This window comes from Protopterus annectens, chromosome 17.part0 (genome assembly GCF_019279795.1).
Source record: "Protopterus annectens isolate FY-2018-M chromosome 17.part0, PAN1.0, whole genome shotgun sequence".
Classification (NCBI taxonomy): domain Eukaryota; kingdom Metazoa; phylum Chordata; order Ceratodontiformes; family Protopteridae; genus Protopterus; species Protopterus annectens.
The window spans coordinates 819,929,789-819,944,788 of record NC_056751.1 but is presented as its reverse complement, the minus strand read 5'-3'; the positions used below and the strand labels follow the sequence as shown (position 1 = coordinate 819,944,788).

General features: G+C 39.6%; 1 protein-coding gene across 4 annotated transcripts in view; it reads right to left on the bottom strand.

The window, feature by feature from the left end:
- The window catches only part of AMPD3 (adenosine monophosphate deaminase 3), a 740,405-nt gene that overhangs the window by 263,478 nt on the left and 461,927 nt on the right, over positions 1–15,000 (bottom strand). For all 4 annotated transcript variants that reach the window (XM_044059408.1, XM_044059407.1, XM_044059406.1 and 1 more), the window contains one exon: positions 14,043–14,208. In XM_044059408.1, coding sequence (XP_043915343.1) covers positions 14,043–14,208 — 166 coding nt within the window. The remainder of the gene's footprint in view (positions 1–14,042; positions 14,209–15,000) is intronic.

Genomic DNA, 15,000 nt, shown 5'->3' with positions numbered 1-15,000 from the left:
CTAGGTAACAAATGTTAGCAAGGATATATAAATCCTGTCTGGGGATAATGTCTACCTCACTTCCCTCCAAACAAAGACAGTTACATTCCGTGTATCTCTGATGTTACATTGGGATAAAAGTAAAATCACAAATAGGTTCATAGGTTCACAGGTGTGTACTAGGCTAATGGCCCTGGTGCTTTTACAAGCCTAGACCATAGAAGTGCCCTGGCATCATGCCGGCTGATGTTAGTTCCCAGTGCCTCTATCAAGTGCAGCCACTGGAGTGATCCCCAGGGTGAACTTTCTATTACCCATCCACTCATCAAGATTTCTCTTGAAGAGGGACAGCAAGGTGTTCTGCCTGACATGTATGCGGAGTCTATTCCAGAGCATGGGCAGTCTCTGGGTAAGGAACCTGTCCCTCTGTCCCTCCAGCATGTTCTGTTGATTGTGGTAATGAGGTTGAGGTCTCTGGAATGTGTGGTGCAGAGGGACTGGGATTTCTTTAGATGTAGCATTTTTAACAGAGCTGGGTCAGACATGGCTTTGTAAGTCAAGCAGAGATAGTCTCTAAGCAGCTGATATGAGACAGAGAATAGCTGGAGTCTTTTGATTCTGTCCATGTAGGACATGTTTAATGCATAGGATCCTCTTCGTGAGGTACTTCTGTGGCTTAGCCAGCTGTTGCAGGTGTCTAGTGAGGTACATGCCAAATGGGGCATTATACTCAATGATTGGTCTAAGGAGGGAAGAGTAGACAGAGACGATGACCTCTTTCTTCCTGGATGCAAAACCCTTAGTAATGAGATGTGCCACATTGAAGGACTTTCTGACCACAGTGGCAATGTGGTGGTCAAAGGAGAGGTTGCTGTCAGCCTGCATCCCCAGATCTCTTTACAGGCCTTCAGTGTTCAGTGGGCTCCCATCGATGTGGTAATTAGTGGGAACTGAGTTTTTACCAAAGGGGATGATGATGCATTTTTTGGCGTTAAGCTTAAGGCCACGGTTTCGAAACCAGTCATTGGTCTCAGTGAGGCCTTTCTGTAGGATGTCTACATCACTTGGGGAGTTAATAATGGCTCCCAGCTTACAGTCATCTGTGAACTTGGTCAGCCAGAGTCCCTTTGTGTTGGCCTGGACTTCTGAGAAGTAGATGCCGAACAGGAGTGTACCCAGGACCGGTCCCTGTGTGACTCCACTCGTGACTGGTCTGCAGTCTGACTTGGAGTCCATTACTTTCACACTGTGTGTTCTATCTGTGAGCCAATTTGCAACCTACCTAGTGATATAGGGGTTGATGCCTAGTTTGCTGAGTTTATCAATAATTCCCGAGTGAGGAACGGTATCAAAGGCCTTGGCCAGAATGAGGTATATGATTCGGCAGTCATGCAGCTATTTTCCATTGGCATGGGCGCTGTGAAGTTAGCCACCTCTGTTTTTAGGAGTCCAAAGTCAGCTTTGGAGAAGATTTTCAAGGTGGTTACCTTTGTGTGTGTGTGTGGGGGGGGGGGGGGTGAGATGTGGATTTTGTCACAAAAAAATCTTGCTTTTTCTTTTTTTTTCTTCTGAAATTTAAGTTCAGTTACAGACAGATTTGTTCTTCTTCTGTTGTTGTAAGGTTCTGAGGAGGCCATTGCTTTGGACTAAAGGGAAGTCTCTGTGTTCATCAGTGGCAGCTATGACGAGGGAAGAATTGACTATTGGTGTAGAGCAACGGTCACCCATGTTAGTAATAACCAGGTCAAGGATGTTGCTTCCTTTAGTGGGAGTCAGAATTAGCTGGTCTGGGGCATTGGAACTGATGAATTCCAGGAAGCGTTGGACCAGTGTATTGGTGCTTGAGTAGTTTTCCCAGTTGATGGAGTGGTAGTTGAAGTCTCTTAGTAAGAGAGTGTAGGGTTGGACCTTGATAGATTCCCGGGTGCTTAGAAATGTGTAGTGAGAGTCTAGGGACATGGTTGGGGACCTATAGCAGGCTATGACCTGGATTGCCATCGTACCCAATGTTAGTTGTACCTGAAGTATCTCTGATGCGTTATGCTGGGCTACTAGTCTGGAGGTATGCATATCTTTTATGACTATGGAGACACGAGCACCTTTGGAGCTTTGGTCCATGTTTTGGGGCCGAAAGGTGTGGAATGAGTTATATCCTGATAGTGCAGGGGTGCTTTCTGCTGCTTTAAACCAAGTCTCCATTACAGCACAAATGTCAATGTTCCCAAATTTGAGGAGTACTTTGAGTGAGTGCATCTTGAGATTTAGACTTATAGCATTGAGCAGTATCACTCTCAGATTGCATTTGTTTGTAGCTGTTACTGTGGTAATTTGGTCTTTGGAACACCACCTAAAAAAGGCACTATAGGGGTGGCAAGAGCTTTAGCCAGTACCCGGAAACCCAGGGATGACAGATGCAGGCCATCTCTGGAAAAGCATCGAGGTCTGTCAGTCATGTTATCCCAAACAGACAGATACTGGATCCCCTTAGAATGACACGAGAAACTTAGCCAATTGTTGAAGTCAATAATTTTTTGTTTGTACTGTGGTATAATTCTGGGTGATGGTAGGATACTGGTCAGGCCTAGTGTCATACCCACCTGGGCTACATAATCTGAGAGCTCCTCCATGTCTATTTTCATGTAGTCCAGGGAGGTACGTCTCAGGTTATTCACTCCCACATGGACAATGACAGACTCATACTTGTACTTGCTGTGGATTGACTTAAGTGAGTGTGTTATGTGTCGGTTCTGGCACTTGATAGACAGCTGACTGTTACCTTCTCATTTGTCATCCTAGTGAGTGGGACATCTGTGTGCCTCACTATTGAGTCACCTATGATTAGTGTACCGGGCAAGGTGTTTAGCCTCAGGGGTTTAGGCTGAGAGGCACAGTGTGGAGGTGAGCTATGTGTCCTGAGGTTTGTGCTGTGTTGTGGTAGTCGAGTGCATTTCTGTCCTGGAGGTCTCTGCTGTTTGGGTAAATTTCTATTGACAGCCTCCATGAAGGTGGGTGTGTGGCTTGTGTTTTTATGTGAGAGCTGTGATAGTGGGTGTTCTGGAGGGCTATGTGTTCCATGTGGTGTGGTGCAGGTGTTGACCTTCTCCTCTTGACCAGCTAGTCCAGTCTTAGATGGAGAGTGCCTAGCTTCCAATTTGGTGATATAAGTGCATCTCTCACAAGTCTGAGTGTTGGGAGTTAAGAGGAGAGGGTTGTCTGTGTATATGAGACAGCTGCTACACCTCCTCAGAATGCCCAAGTTCACCAGGTTAATAGGAGAAACACAGGGAACTACCCTTTAAGCAAGCCAGGAGGAGTGGTCATAACTACTAAGTACTGGAGCTATTTCCATGAAGAATGACTAGTGTTGATAGCACTTAGGTTGTTGTTGCGTCTTTCGGCTTTTCCCGGTTAGGGGTCGCCACAGCAGAACTCCGGTCTGCTAATGATTGGCAGTAGATTTTTATGTGCCGAGTTGCCAGCCCTGATGCACAACCTTCAACGAAGGTATGCCCATTCATGCATGTCTCCAGACAGAAGACGCTCTAGCTGAGAATTGAACGGGATAACGTCTTACTGTGAGGCGACAGCGCTACCACAACACCACCACTTAGGTGTGCTACAATAATTGCTACAAAAACCTGTTGAAGTGCAAATTGATTAGGCTATTTGAAGTGCAAGAGAGAAAGAGCTAGCAAGATCTAAGGGAAAAACTGAAGAGCAGACTTTCTGGCGCCAGTAATAGTTTACCTCAGCTTGGCGCTGCTGCGTGGAGCTTAAACAAGCGCAAATGTGGGCTTTTAAAACAGAAAGTTGAAAGGGATGGAAAAACTGCCCAAACGGTCAATACACTATAATTTCTGAGCCAGAAACCACTCCTCTTGTGGTAGATAGGCTACAGGAGTATACCATACACCTGGGGGTCTGGGTAAGGATGTCAGGGCACCTAGATAAAACTGCCACATACACATTGTGATGAATTAATAAATAAATAATGACCATGAATATCTTCAGCTCATTGATTTCAGAATACAGTGTACAACCCCTTGGACCAGTGGATGGGGAATCGAAAATTCACCTCTGGTCTGGGGCCTATGTCTTTGACAGACTGTGCCAGTCAGTAAATCACCACCTATATAAATCAAATTTGTTGGTCACATTTCAGTTGCACAGCTAGGTTTAATAAGGTATCTGTGGTGCTTAGCCTACTATACACCTCTGAACCTGTAAGTCCATGCCTAGTATACAACTATGAACCTGTAAGTCCATGCCTAGTATACACCTATGAACCTGTAAGTCCATGCCTAATATACACCTATGAACCTATAAGTCCACGCCTACTATACACCTATGAACCTGTAAGTCCATGCCTACTATACACCTATTAACCTGTAAGTCTACGCCTAGTATACACCTATGAATCTGCAAGTCCAAGCCTAGCATATACCTATGAACCTGTAAGTCCGCTCCTACTATACACCTATGATCCTGTAAGTCCATGCCTAGTATACACCTATGAACCTGTAAGTCCACTCTTATTATAAACCTATGAACCTGTAAGTCCACAGGAGTCCCACTGAGTCTCCTTGTATTTTCACAGTTTCTTATCTGACAGTTTCTATTCTCAGCCTTAAGATCCCTGGAATGTCAGCCCTAGTTTTAACATCAGTTTTTCAGGTGATTCACACTGAACTGTGCTATTATTTACTAATTGTAATATATTGCCTATGCATACCATCATCAGGTTTTACCATAATATATGGCGTGTGTATATAGCATATCAAAATAACATTTGTAACACTTCAAATAGTCCAAAACCCAATCCTTCAGCACTACGAATGTCACCAAATAAGCACAAGCAAGCAAAATCTTCCCGGAACAATTTTAATGCAGCAATAAAGGCTCTCCAAAATACATTAACAATAGCAGCATCCACAATAAGTTTTTGTCACTTACTTCATCAGATAATATGACAAGACATCAATCCCCTTATATACACTCACTCTTTTGGAGGTGGAACTTGAGAAGTAGACAGTAAAACGAGATCTATGTGTAAAGGTTTTGTTTTCCCTTTGTTCCGTTTCAAGTCGAGATCTATGTGTAAAGGTTTTGTTTTCCCTTTGTTCCGTTTCAAGTCTTTTTGCTCATTTCCAGTATCCACACAGAAGAGTGTGTCATCATATTTTTCCGAGATAAGACCCCCCCCCCCCCACTGCTCTTTCCTGAAGCCTTACGTCGTCCAAAAATCCTTCTACATCAGCAATACCGGTACATTTCGTCCAGTTTTTCTTTTTGTTTTGTTTATCATTTTTCGGCGAACCTTACTTCGCCAAAACTTCACTTTACTTCAAATAGTCGCAATGATCACTCTCCCAACACAAAACTCCTGGTTCTATAATTAATGGGATGAGTTATGGGACTGGAATAAATCAGCCACATTCTTGTGGATGCTACCAGCCTGTGTCTAGTAGGAAAATGGCATTCAGATCACGTTCTTTATATAACAACTGTAAAGATGCAAACTTCAATTACTGAAAAATAGCTACATCCAAACAAGTTATACTATAACAGATTTTAGTACCCACTTAATAAAAAAAACATTCTTGTACTATGGCAGAGTACTTTATTTCACCATTACTTGAGTCAAAAAACATTCTTGTACTATGGCAGAGAACTTTATCTCACCCTTAAGTTCCTACTCACCAACTGCTAATTCTGAGTTAACACAGCTACTAACCTACTTTGCTTGCATTAGTGCAGAAAAGAAAAGGTTTAGTAAAGTATGAGGTAACCAAGACAAACTGTGAACATGATCAGACAGCTTTCACTTGGTTAAAAACCTCATCCAGAGCTATGGTCCACTGTATCTGGATGGGTTCTTTACTTTTGTAAGGTCTGTTAGATGACAAACTATGGTATCAAAACTGGGAATGAAGTTGCTTTCACTTGTTGATTATATATACATACATATAAATATGTGTGGCATGGGCAATAATGCCCTTCTAGCCTGCCAGCCTGTTGCTTTGTACTGGTTACAAGACAGTTTTTGACAGCTTGTTCAATTGGGATCTAGTTACCTTTATCTCAGTCATATCGGGTTCAGGTGCCGAGGCAGCAAGACATTTCCCTGTAGTACACGTGGCTGGGGATACATGGCTGAAGAGACATTCAGCTGCAGAGAAATATGGCTGTTACAAATTCCTTGTGGGCAGAGAAGCACGGACTGCCATGCCCACAACTTTAATAACCAAGTACATGGAGGCAGAAGAAGTAATTAGTGTTCCTCTCCGTGTAAAATACATACTTGTGTAACTCCTATATGTAGAAGTGTGCTACAGCATGGAGGAAATCCTGTATGCTACTGTAGTCACATTTATGCTCCAATATGCATTTTAGGGAATGGTCCTTAGACACTGTGGAGGAGGTAGTGGTCCACACACACGAACTGTAAAGGCACTGCCGATTGCATTTTTACTGCCACTGGCATGCCCACTGCCCAGTCTGCTGCTACCTGCACTACTGCCTGCTGTCTTATGTTGCCTTGGGAGCCACAGACGTTATTTTCCTCATACCTTTCAACCTCTTACAGCAAGAAACCTGGACAAAGCCTAAAATTATGGGGGAACAAAGGCCCCCAAATACACAAAGATTTTACATATTGGTATTATAAAGTTGTAAAATTGTTAGGTTAACAGGATTAGTGTTAGCATGCATTTTCTGAAGGATACGAGGTCTGAAACTTAAATGCATGGAATCATTTAGTGACTTCAATCTTCAATGATTTGCCAGAAAACCACAAATGTTATGAGGAAAAGACCAAAAAATATGAGGCAAAAATCTGGACATTTTGCGAAAATCTATATAGTTGAGAGGTAGCCCCCCCCCCACATGTATTTGGTTATTGATGTAGTGGGTATGGTATCTTAGGGAAATGCCTCAATGCCTAGGTGTCTGGACCCTGCTCATAGTCTGTAGTTATCTGGCTTATTTCATACAAAGCTTACTTTTAGCAGCATTAACTAAAAGTTCAGCATGGCTTGCAAGTTGGATAAATGTAACTCTCAGTGTTTTAAATAAATTATTACATCACCAGAGTATGCAGGTGAGTACTTGGCATGAGGCTTTACCCATGAGTCTTTGGAACAGTGACAGACGCTCAGTGAAGTCTAAAGGTTAAGGCAGTATACCAAAACAGATGTTTTCATTTGTGCTGAAGGATGCTGAGTATCCTGACAGATCAGCATCTCCTGATCATGACCCCCTAGCAGCTTGGACCTGTGGCAGCTGCACCCTTTGCCCCACCCTAGCTAGGCTTCTGAATGCTGGATTTTGTATTATATCATGGATTGCACCTTTTCCATACAGACTATGCACAGTGCATGCATCTTCTTGGTCCAGTATAGTGAAAAAGACCTTCAGGAGTGGATATTGTTGCTTTCTATTTGACGTTAGCAGAGAGAGACTATGCTAGTATCCCTTGATTACATCTTTGGTGATCGAAGGCCTTGCTTTTCCTAGCCTGTCTATGAGCCCATTCACTCTGGGCATTACATAAGTGTCAAATCTGGAAATGTCATTCAGTTTTTGGAAATATTACAAAATCTTATGGAGCATTCTAATTTGGGCACATCACAATTCATTTTGGGACTCCTTGGTAACTCCTACCTTAAGGAGTCTTTTTACTTCTTCACCTCCTGCTTTCCTGTGGGATTTTGGTATACTGCAGAGTTTTCGGTTTACCTTCTTCCCTGGCAATATGGTACTGCATTAAATCTCTTCTTCCAGTTAGTTCATAAAAAACTGCCTTTCAGTAAAAAAAAAAGAAAAAAAGAAAAAAAAACAGCTTTCCCTTCTTGTTTCTGAGTTTAAGACAATAGAACAGCCTTATTCCTAGGCTAGCTATAGACGACTCACATTCACTCCAGGGATTTAACAATTTTGCTCTTCTCCGTCCACTTTGTCTTATTTTGTGGTTCACCTCATTCAATTCTCTACCACCTCAAAGGCTTTTCACCATTTTGCTAAAAACGTACTCAAAGCAGAAAAAAATATCATTAGCACTTTGTCATCTGTTTAAAACACTCTCTGAGCCTATCAGTATTAATACACACCCCCTGTTGAATCATGTGTGCTATTTCCATGCGTTCCTTAACTACTGGCATAACAATTTTCACCTCTTGCAAGACATGCTGTCACACTTACATGTGATGATTTCACCTCCTCACAAGTTTACTTTTAGTTTAGTTTTGCTATTTCCAGCAAGTCTTACAAATCTATAGCTATGTCTACGTCTACATCTATTGTTGCATCTATGTCTACATCTATGTTTAGTTATCACTCTTAAAAGGAGAGTAGTTCAAGTTTTCAATGTATGCCTTTACTTCAATTTCTTTTCATTGTAGTTTATTGAACCCGCATTAACCTGTATTATGTAACCCTTTGGTGCCTTGCAGTGGAGATTTTAACTTTTTCCACACTAAAATATCACCATAGAGTTGGTGTATAAGGGTGTGTGGGGACCTAGGTCCCTATATCGATGATTTTGGGGGGCCTACCTACTGCATGTTTTTTCTGGCTTTTTAGCATTGCCTAGTTAAGCTTCCTGGTAGAGAAAAAATATTGAAGCTAAACTCATTTTATGGTGACTTAATTGAACATGCTAGATCACTGGAAAGGAGAAAAGGATTATGTAGCCTAGAAAGATTTTAGTGGAGAAAACAACTTAGTACTTTTAGTGTAAGTCTTGAAAGTGAAGGAGCAGCAAAACTTTACATCAGGTTAGTGCTTAAAGTCACCAGTATTTTCAACAGGCTTTAACACGAGTAGGGGTACGTTCTGCTAGTCTCCCAACAGCTCCTTCTCTGTTCAGACTTCAGGAACACTTGCTAGAACTCAGGCATCAGGAACACCTTTTAGTCTGCCTTCTGTAGCTCCCAGGTAACTTCTGACTGGTAGTCCCTTTCCCTCTCTCTCAGTCCTGGTTAGAAACCTGATTTCTTTCATAGGCTGTAGCATACCTCTCATCATTCTTCCAGAGAAGAGAACCAGGGATAATTCCCCTTAAAATCAAAAACATCTGACTAAAATCAGGAATACAGTAGTCGCATAAATTCATGGATGAGATAGTTACAGTTACACATACAGAATACAGTTAAGTTTTTTTCCTGTTACTATAGCATCTTATAACTAAATTACTATGTACTAACATATGTGCTCCATTAAGAATTTCATTTATCATGTTCCAAGTTTTTGAACAAACTGCCTTCTCAGCTGTAGTTAATGTTGATGCACTAAGTATACACACACACACACACACACACACACACACACACACACACACACACACACACACTCAAATACAGGATATTGCAGGCTGGGGTCTCTACAGAGCTACAGAATGCATGTCACACACACACACACACACACATAGACACACACAGACACACACACACACACACACACACACACACACACACACACACACACACACACACACACACACACACACACACACACACACACACACACACACACACACACACACACACAGGGATGGGTACTGGCAAACACTCACACACATAGGAAAAACACACCCACACATTCACATATTTGCTGACACACACACACACACACACACACACACACACACACACACACACACACACACACACACACACACACCTATCAACTGTCCTGAATTTCACAGAATGTACAGATTTCTTCTTCATATTTTTTTGTCTGTCCTCATAAAATTTGTGGCAAATCACTGTTGATCAAAAATCAATAAATAATAACAGTCATTTAAGTTTCAGACTTCATAACCTTCAGAAAAACAAGCAGTAATGCCCAACATGGTGTGTGTTAATGTGTAATTCACCCCCCTGGAGGGCATTAATTACACATTAACACACACCATGGAGGGCATTACTGCACTTACAGAATGTGCTCTCTATAAAATTGTTGTGGTTTTCTGACTTATTTATATTTTTTATTACTATATTATTTTTTATATATATTTTGGATGTAAAATAGTTCCTCCACCTAATGTTTCAAAGTTGCTGTAGCATATGTAAATGGTGTTAGAGGAATGTGAGAGGTATATAAACCTCTTGAATGCTGGTGCTTTCAGTGTTAGATTGATCACTCTCACTCTTTACACTTTCACTCACACACACCGGCTTCATGCATGCATTCACACACACACACACACACACACACACACACACACACACACACACACACACACACACACACACAGAAACATAAACAAACACACAGAAACACTCGTACACACTTTTTTCTGTTATGTTTACATTTTACTCTCGCTAAACAGCAAAAGTGATGCTCAGTGAGTGTAAAATAAAAAGCTTGTTCATTCTCGCTTTTACTCACATGCACACATACACTCACATACACAGACATAAACACACACACACTTTTGTTTTTCATTTTTTTTAAATATATTTTACACTCACTAAACAGTAGAAGCGCAGCTTACTGAGCATAAAATAATGGCCACCGTTCATTTTTTTCAGTCCGTGCTTCACGGCAGCTTGATATGTTGTCGTGAAGTGGTGGACTTGTTTTTTCAGTGGGCATTACTTGTACATTAATACCCACTGGAGAACATTCGTTCTCCAGTCAGGGTACTGATGTACAGTCTGCCCATTTTCTAATGCACATCATTGCACAACCTGTTATTATAATAACTTTCTAAGTCTACAAAAGCAATATTTAAAATATGTCCCTGATTATGGTCCATGATTCCCCCTCTGTTATTTTGGCTTTGTTCAGAGATCTTGTGCTACGAGGTAACACTCACACACACACACACACACACACACACACACACACACACACACACACACACACACACACACACACACACACACACACACACAATGTCTCACTCATGCACATGCATACACTCCCACACATGTGGGGATGTGTCTGTGTCTATCTATGCAGAGGTGTGTGTGTGTGTGTGTGTGTGTGTGTGTGTGTGTGTGTGTGTGTTTGCACATAATGGATGCTGATTCTGCATGTGGTTCATGGATGCATGTATGTGGGTTTGTGGTTGAGTAGTTCTGTGAGTGTGAGTGAGTATGTGGGAGAGGGCTTGTCTGTGGATGTTTGGAAGTATGTATGTCTATATGTGGGATTGTTTGGGAATGTGTATGCATGTGTGTATATGATGGCATGTGCAGGGGTGTGTGTATTTTACCGCAATGTTTGGGCTGATAGGGAGAACAGCAGTACCTTCTGGTCTGACAGTCAGTTTCAGAGACATGGTAATGACCACTAATGACGCATTTCTGTTTGCAACTTTACTACGTCTCTGAATTGGAAGTACTTTTTACTCAGATTATATTTTATTACTCCAGGCACAACAGTACTGCAATTTCAACTTCAGTGATCCTTTTCTAATCTTTGTCAGTGGTTGGAACAAAATAACTCTAAACTAATCTCAAAAAACAAAAAACAAAAAAACCAACAAACAAAAAAAAAAAAACACTGTTACAGTGTTATGAATTTTTCCCGCCCTCACAGAGCCTATCGCCTTCCTGGCCTTACTATCTAACCATATTAAGCTCCCTGATGAAATGCTGGCACTTAAAATGCTGAGTGCCAGAAAGCCAAAAAAATAAGTCTGGAAACACAGGAGAAGATCAAATCTTGAAAATCACTCTTGTCCTTATACAGTTTTTCTGCAGGGGGTAAAGCCACCCCCGCACCCCTCACACTGCCAAGTATATATATATATATATATATATATATATATATATATATATATATATACCAACTCCGACATTGCCATACCTCACAGAAAAGGGAATATTCAAAGAAATGACATCTCAGATTTTGTATTTGTAAGTTCATACTTTCGACTATTCAGTCTCCATATTTCAGGACTTGCTCTAGCAGGTCCCAACATTTCAAATGTTTACCACCACATCATTCTTTTTGTAACTGACTACAAATATTTAGGCTTTGACTCTACATTAAGTTTTACAACCTGCACTAATAATATCATTAATAAAGTCCTCTCTCAACTAAAACTGTGCTTTGACATTGTATCTATTAGCCACTACTGCCCACAAAGCACTAGGAAAAAAATGTCCTCCTCACAAAACTAGAATACTGTTAGTCTGTACTCTCTTCATACTCTACTTAAAACACTTATAAGACTTCAAGCCACTGAGAATAAAACTGCCAAATTTGCCCTACTTGCTGAAAACTGTGTACACCACTGCAGACTTCTAAGTGATCTAACTAGGCTTTCAGTTAGTTTTCTTCTTTTCTTCTTATTATATAAAACTCTAAATGATAGCTTCGATACACCTCTGAAAAGCAAACTCCCAAAGAAGAAACAGCCCTATTCCCTAAGGAATTCACAGGAGAACTTTTATCATTCAGGTGTTCGTCATTTAAAACAGTCATTGGTGAACAAGCCTTCTCATAAATTGGTCCTGCTCTCAGGAACAAACTACCAGTTAAAACTAGGCATCAAGGTACTTTTACTAAGTTTAAGAAGTCCCTTTCTGGGCACCTCTTCAAGGAATTTGCTGTAAATGCTTTAGGGATAAGGTAAATTCTTTAAAAGGCTTAAAATTCCAAAATGCTTATGGTTTCTACACTGTTTTCATTGCAATTTAACTCCTTTTTTTCCCAGTGTTCTCTTCTTAGTCTCTAGGCCTCTCTTTAATCTCTATTTTAACTCACTTCCATATGAGATTTTCATTTCAAGGAAATTCAGTTTTAAAAAAGTAAGAAAATTTTTTTGTAGCCAAACTGTTTTACAAACCGCGTAAATTAATAACACATAATGTAAATCTGCTACTTTATTAAAAATACATAAAAACTTTATAACATTCTACTTTATAAAATTGTATAATAACTGTAAATGAACTGTCTACAAATTTTCACCTATATAAACCCAAACAATCTATCATATTTGAATTGTTTAACTTAAGTTTACCCGGACTGTTTAGGTTTACTGCCTCTGATCTTGGGCCATGGCTGAAAAGGTTCTTTGTATCAGTCTACCTATCCAGTTACCAAATAGTAAATGAATAATAAAGAAAGAAAATAAATACATTATTGAATCTTGTTACTTAGCAGGTGAACAGGAAGAAAGTTTCTTGAAGAACAAGATATTGCAAGTGTCATACTAAATTTAAATCCTATGCCCGATCAGTAAATTTCAGAAAACACTCAGTTCTTCATAATCCTTATCACTGAGTATTAAAAAACACCCTTCGCAATCATCCACATATTTATTTGACCAGAATGACTTATGTGTTAGGATACTTGCAAAAACTAACAAACAAAATTTGCACCAAAACTACACAAGTAAAACAATAACAAAGGTAAACTAAAGTATCATTGAGTATTTGAAATAAATAAATCTATAACGTAAAATAATGCCAGATATTTATAAGAAAATGTATGTTTTTATTACAGTCACTTGTTGCCCAAATTCTGAAATAGTCTATCTTTTCTGCATGACGTAAAGGAAACAAATTAAATTTTCTCACACTTTTCTTTCATCAGTTCCTTTTTCCATGTGATATGTAACAACAACCAGGCAGTGATCAGGGATACCAAGAACGTTTTCTCAGCTTTATCAACTGCAAAACAACTGTCACTTAGTAGATTTGATAAAAATTTATTTCAAAGCTTCTCAGAATAAAAGGATGCATCTTTTGCAACATATTAAGAATTATTCTGTTTTGTACTCTAAGCTAGATAATATAAAAAAATGCAGTACACGAATGAAATTTTAATACACCAAACCCTAGCTTACCTTATCCTGACAGACAAAAGCTCTGCGTTTTATTATTAATTTGCATTCGCATTAGCATCACTATACCCCCTGAAGGTTCAGAGTAGAAAGAAGTAATCAGCTGCCTTGCTTAGCCAGTAAATGTTTTGATTTGCTCATTTGACAATATTTACCACAAACATATTCATTAAAATGATTTTCTATGTTTAGTTTAACAAGGTGAAAGCAAAATTAGCACAATGTGGCATAAGGTCATTTTTGAAAGCAGGAATACATCTACCTGGTATTACTTGGTCCTCTGGCTTAAATACTTCATGTTCAATTGTGCGTAAATACTGAGTTGTTGTTCGTGGGAAGCGATGAAGGGCAAGTTGTGAATACTTTTCTCGAATAAATAAAGCTTTTGCGAGGCCTGCAGCCGCCTGCTCATAATCATCCAATGTCACCTATTACAATGATAAGAATGATATTTTATCTATTTCTGAGCAAAACAAGCACTTAGGAACCATTTTGAAAGCATTTTAGCCTAATAAAGTCATTGTCTCAACCTTATTTCATATCCTTGTGGTTCTAAGTAGGTTTCATACACAAGTTTTATATGAAAGTCTTCACATTTAAAATGCATTCGCTTAATTTATGTAGTTCATGATACTGGTTCAGATGTGACACAAAACTAAACAACTATAAATGTGTAATATTTGTGCATCTTTTTAGAGCAGTAAGAGAAAGAGAGAGAAAAAAATCTTTCTAACAGCTTTAGTAAGATTCATTTTTCTCTTTGTCTCTGTTGCTTGCTCTCTCTCTCTCTTTATGTATACATATATACAGATGTATGTGTAATAATTTATTTGTCTATTTAGTTTACATTTGTTGACTGGGAAAGTCCAGCTGGCCACAAATGTCCCTTTTCAGTGGAGGCCTGGGAAGAAAAGCTCCAGTACAATGTAGTACAATCAAAAAGCTTTTAAATTATATGATATCAACAATGTCAGACAGAATACAATTAAAATAAATTTTGCAATGTCAAAATAGATAAGACAGTAACTATACATAAAGTAGTAAGGCTTCTTTTACTAATTATATGCTGTGCAGATATAGTTAGATAAATAACTATGCAGTACGATAAATGTCACAATACAGAGTACGGAGTTATTTACAAATGCTGGGTAGGAACAGGTTGATTTAATTTTGAGATCTGAATGAAATGAGTGGCAAAAGAAGGTTAAGCCAGACATTGG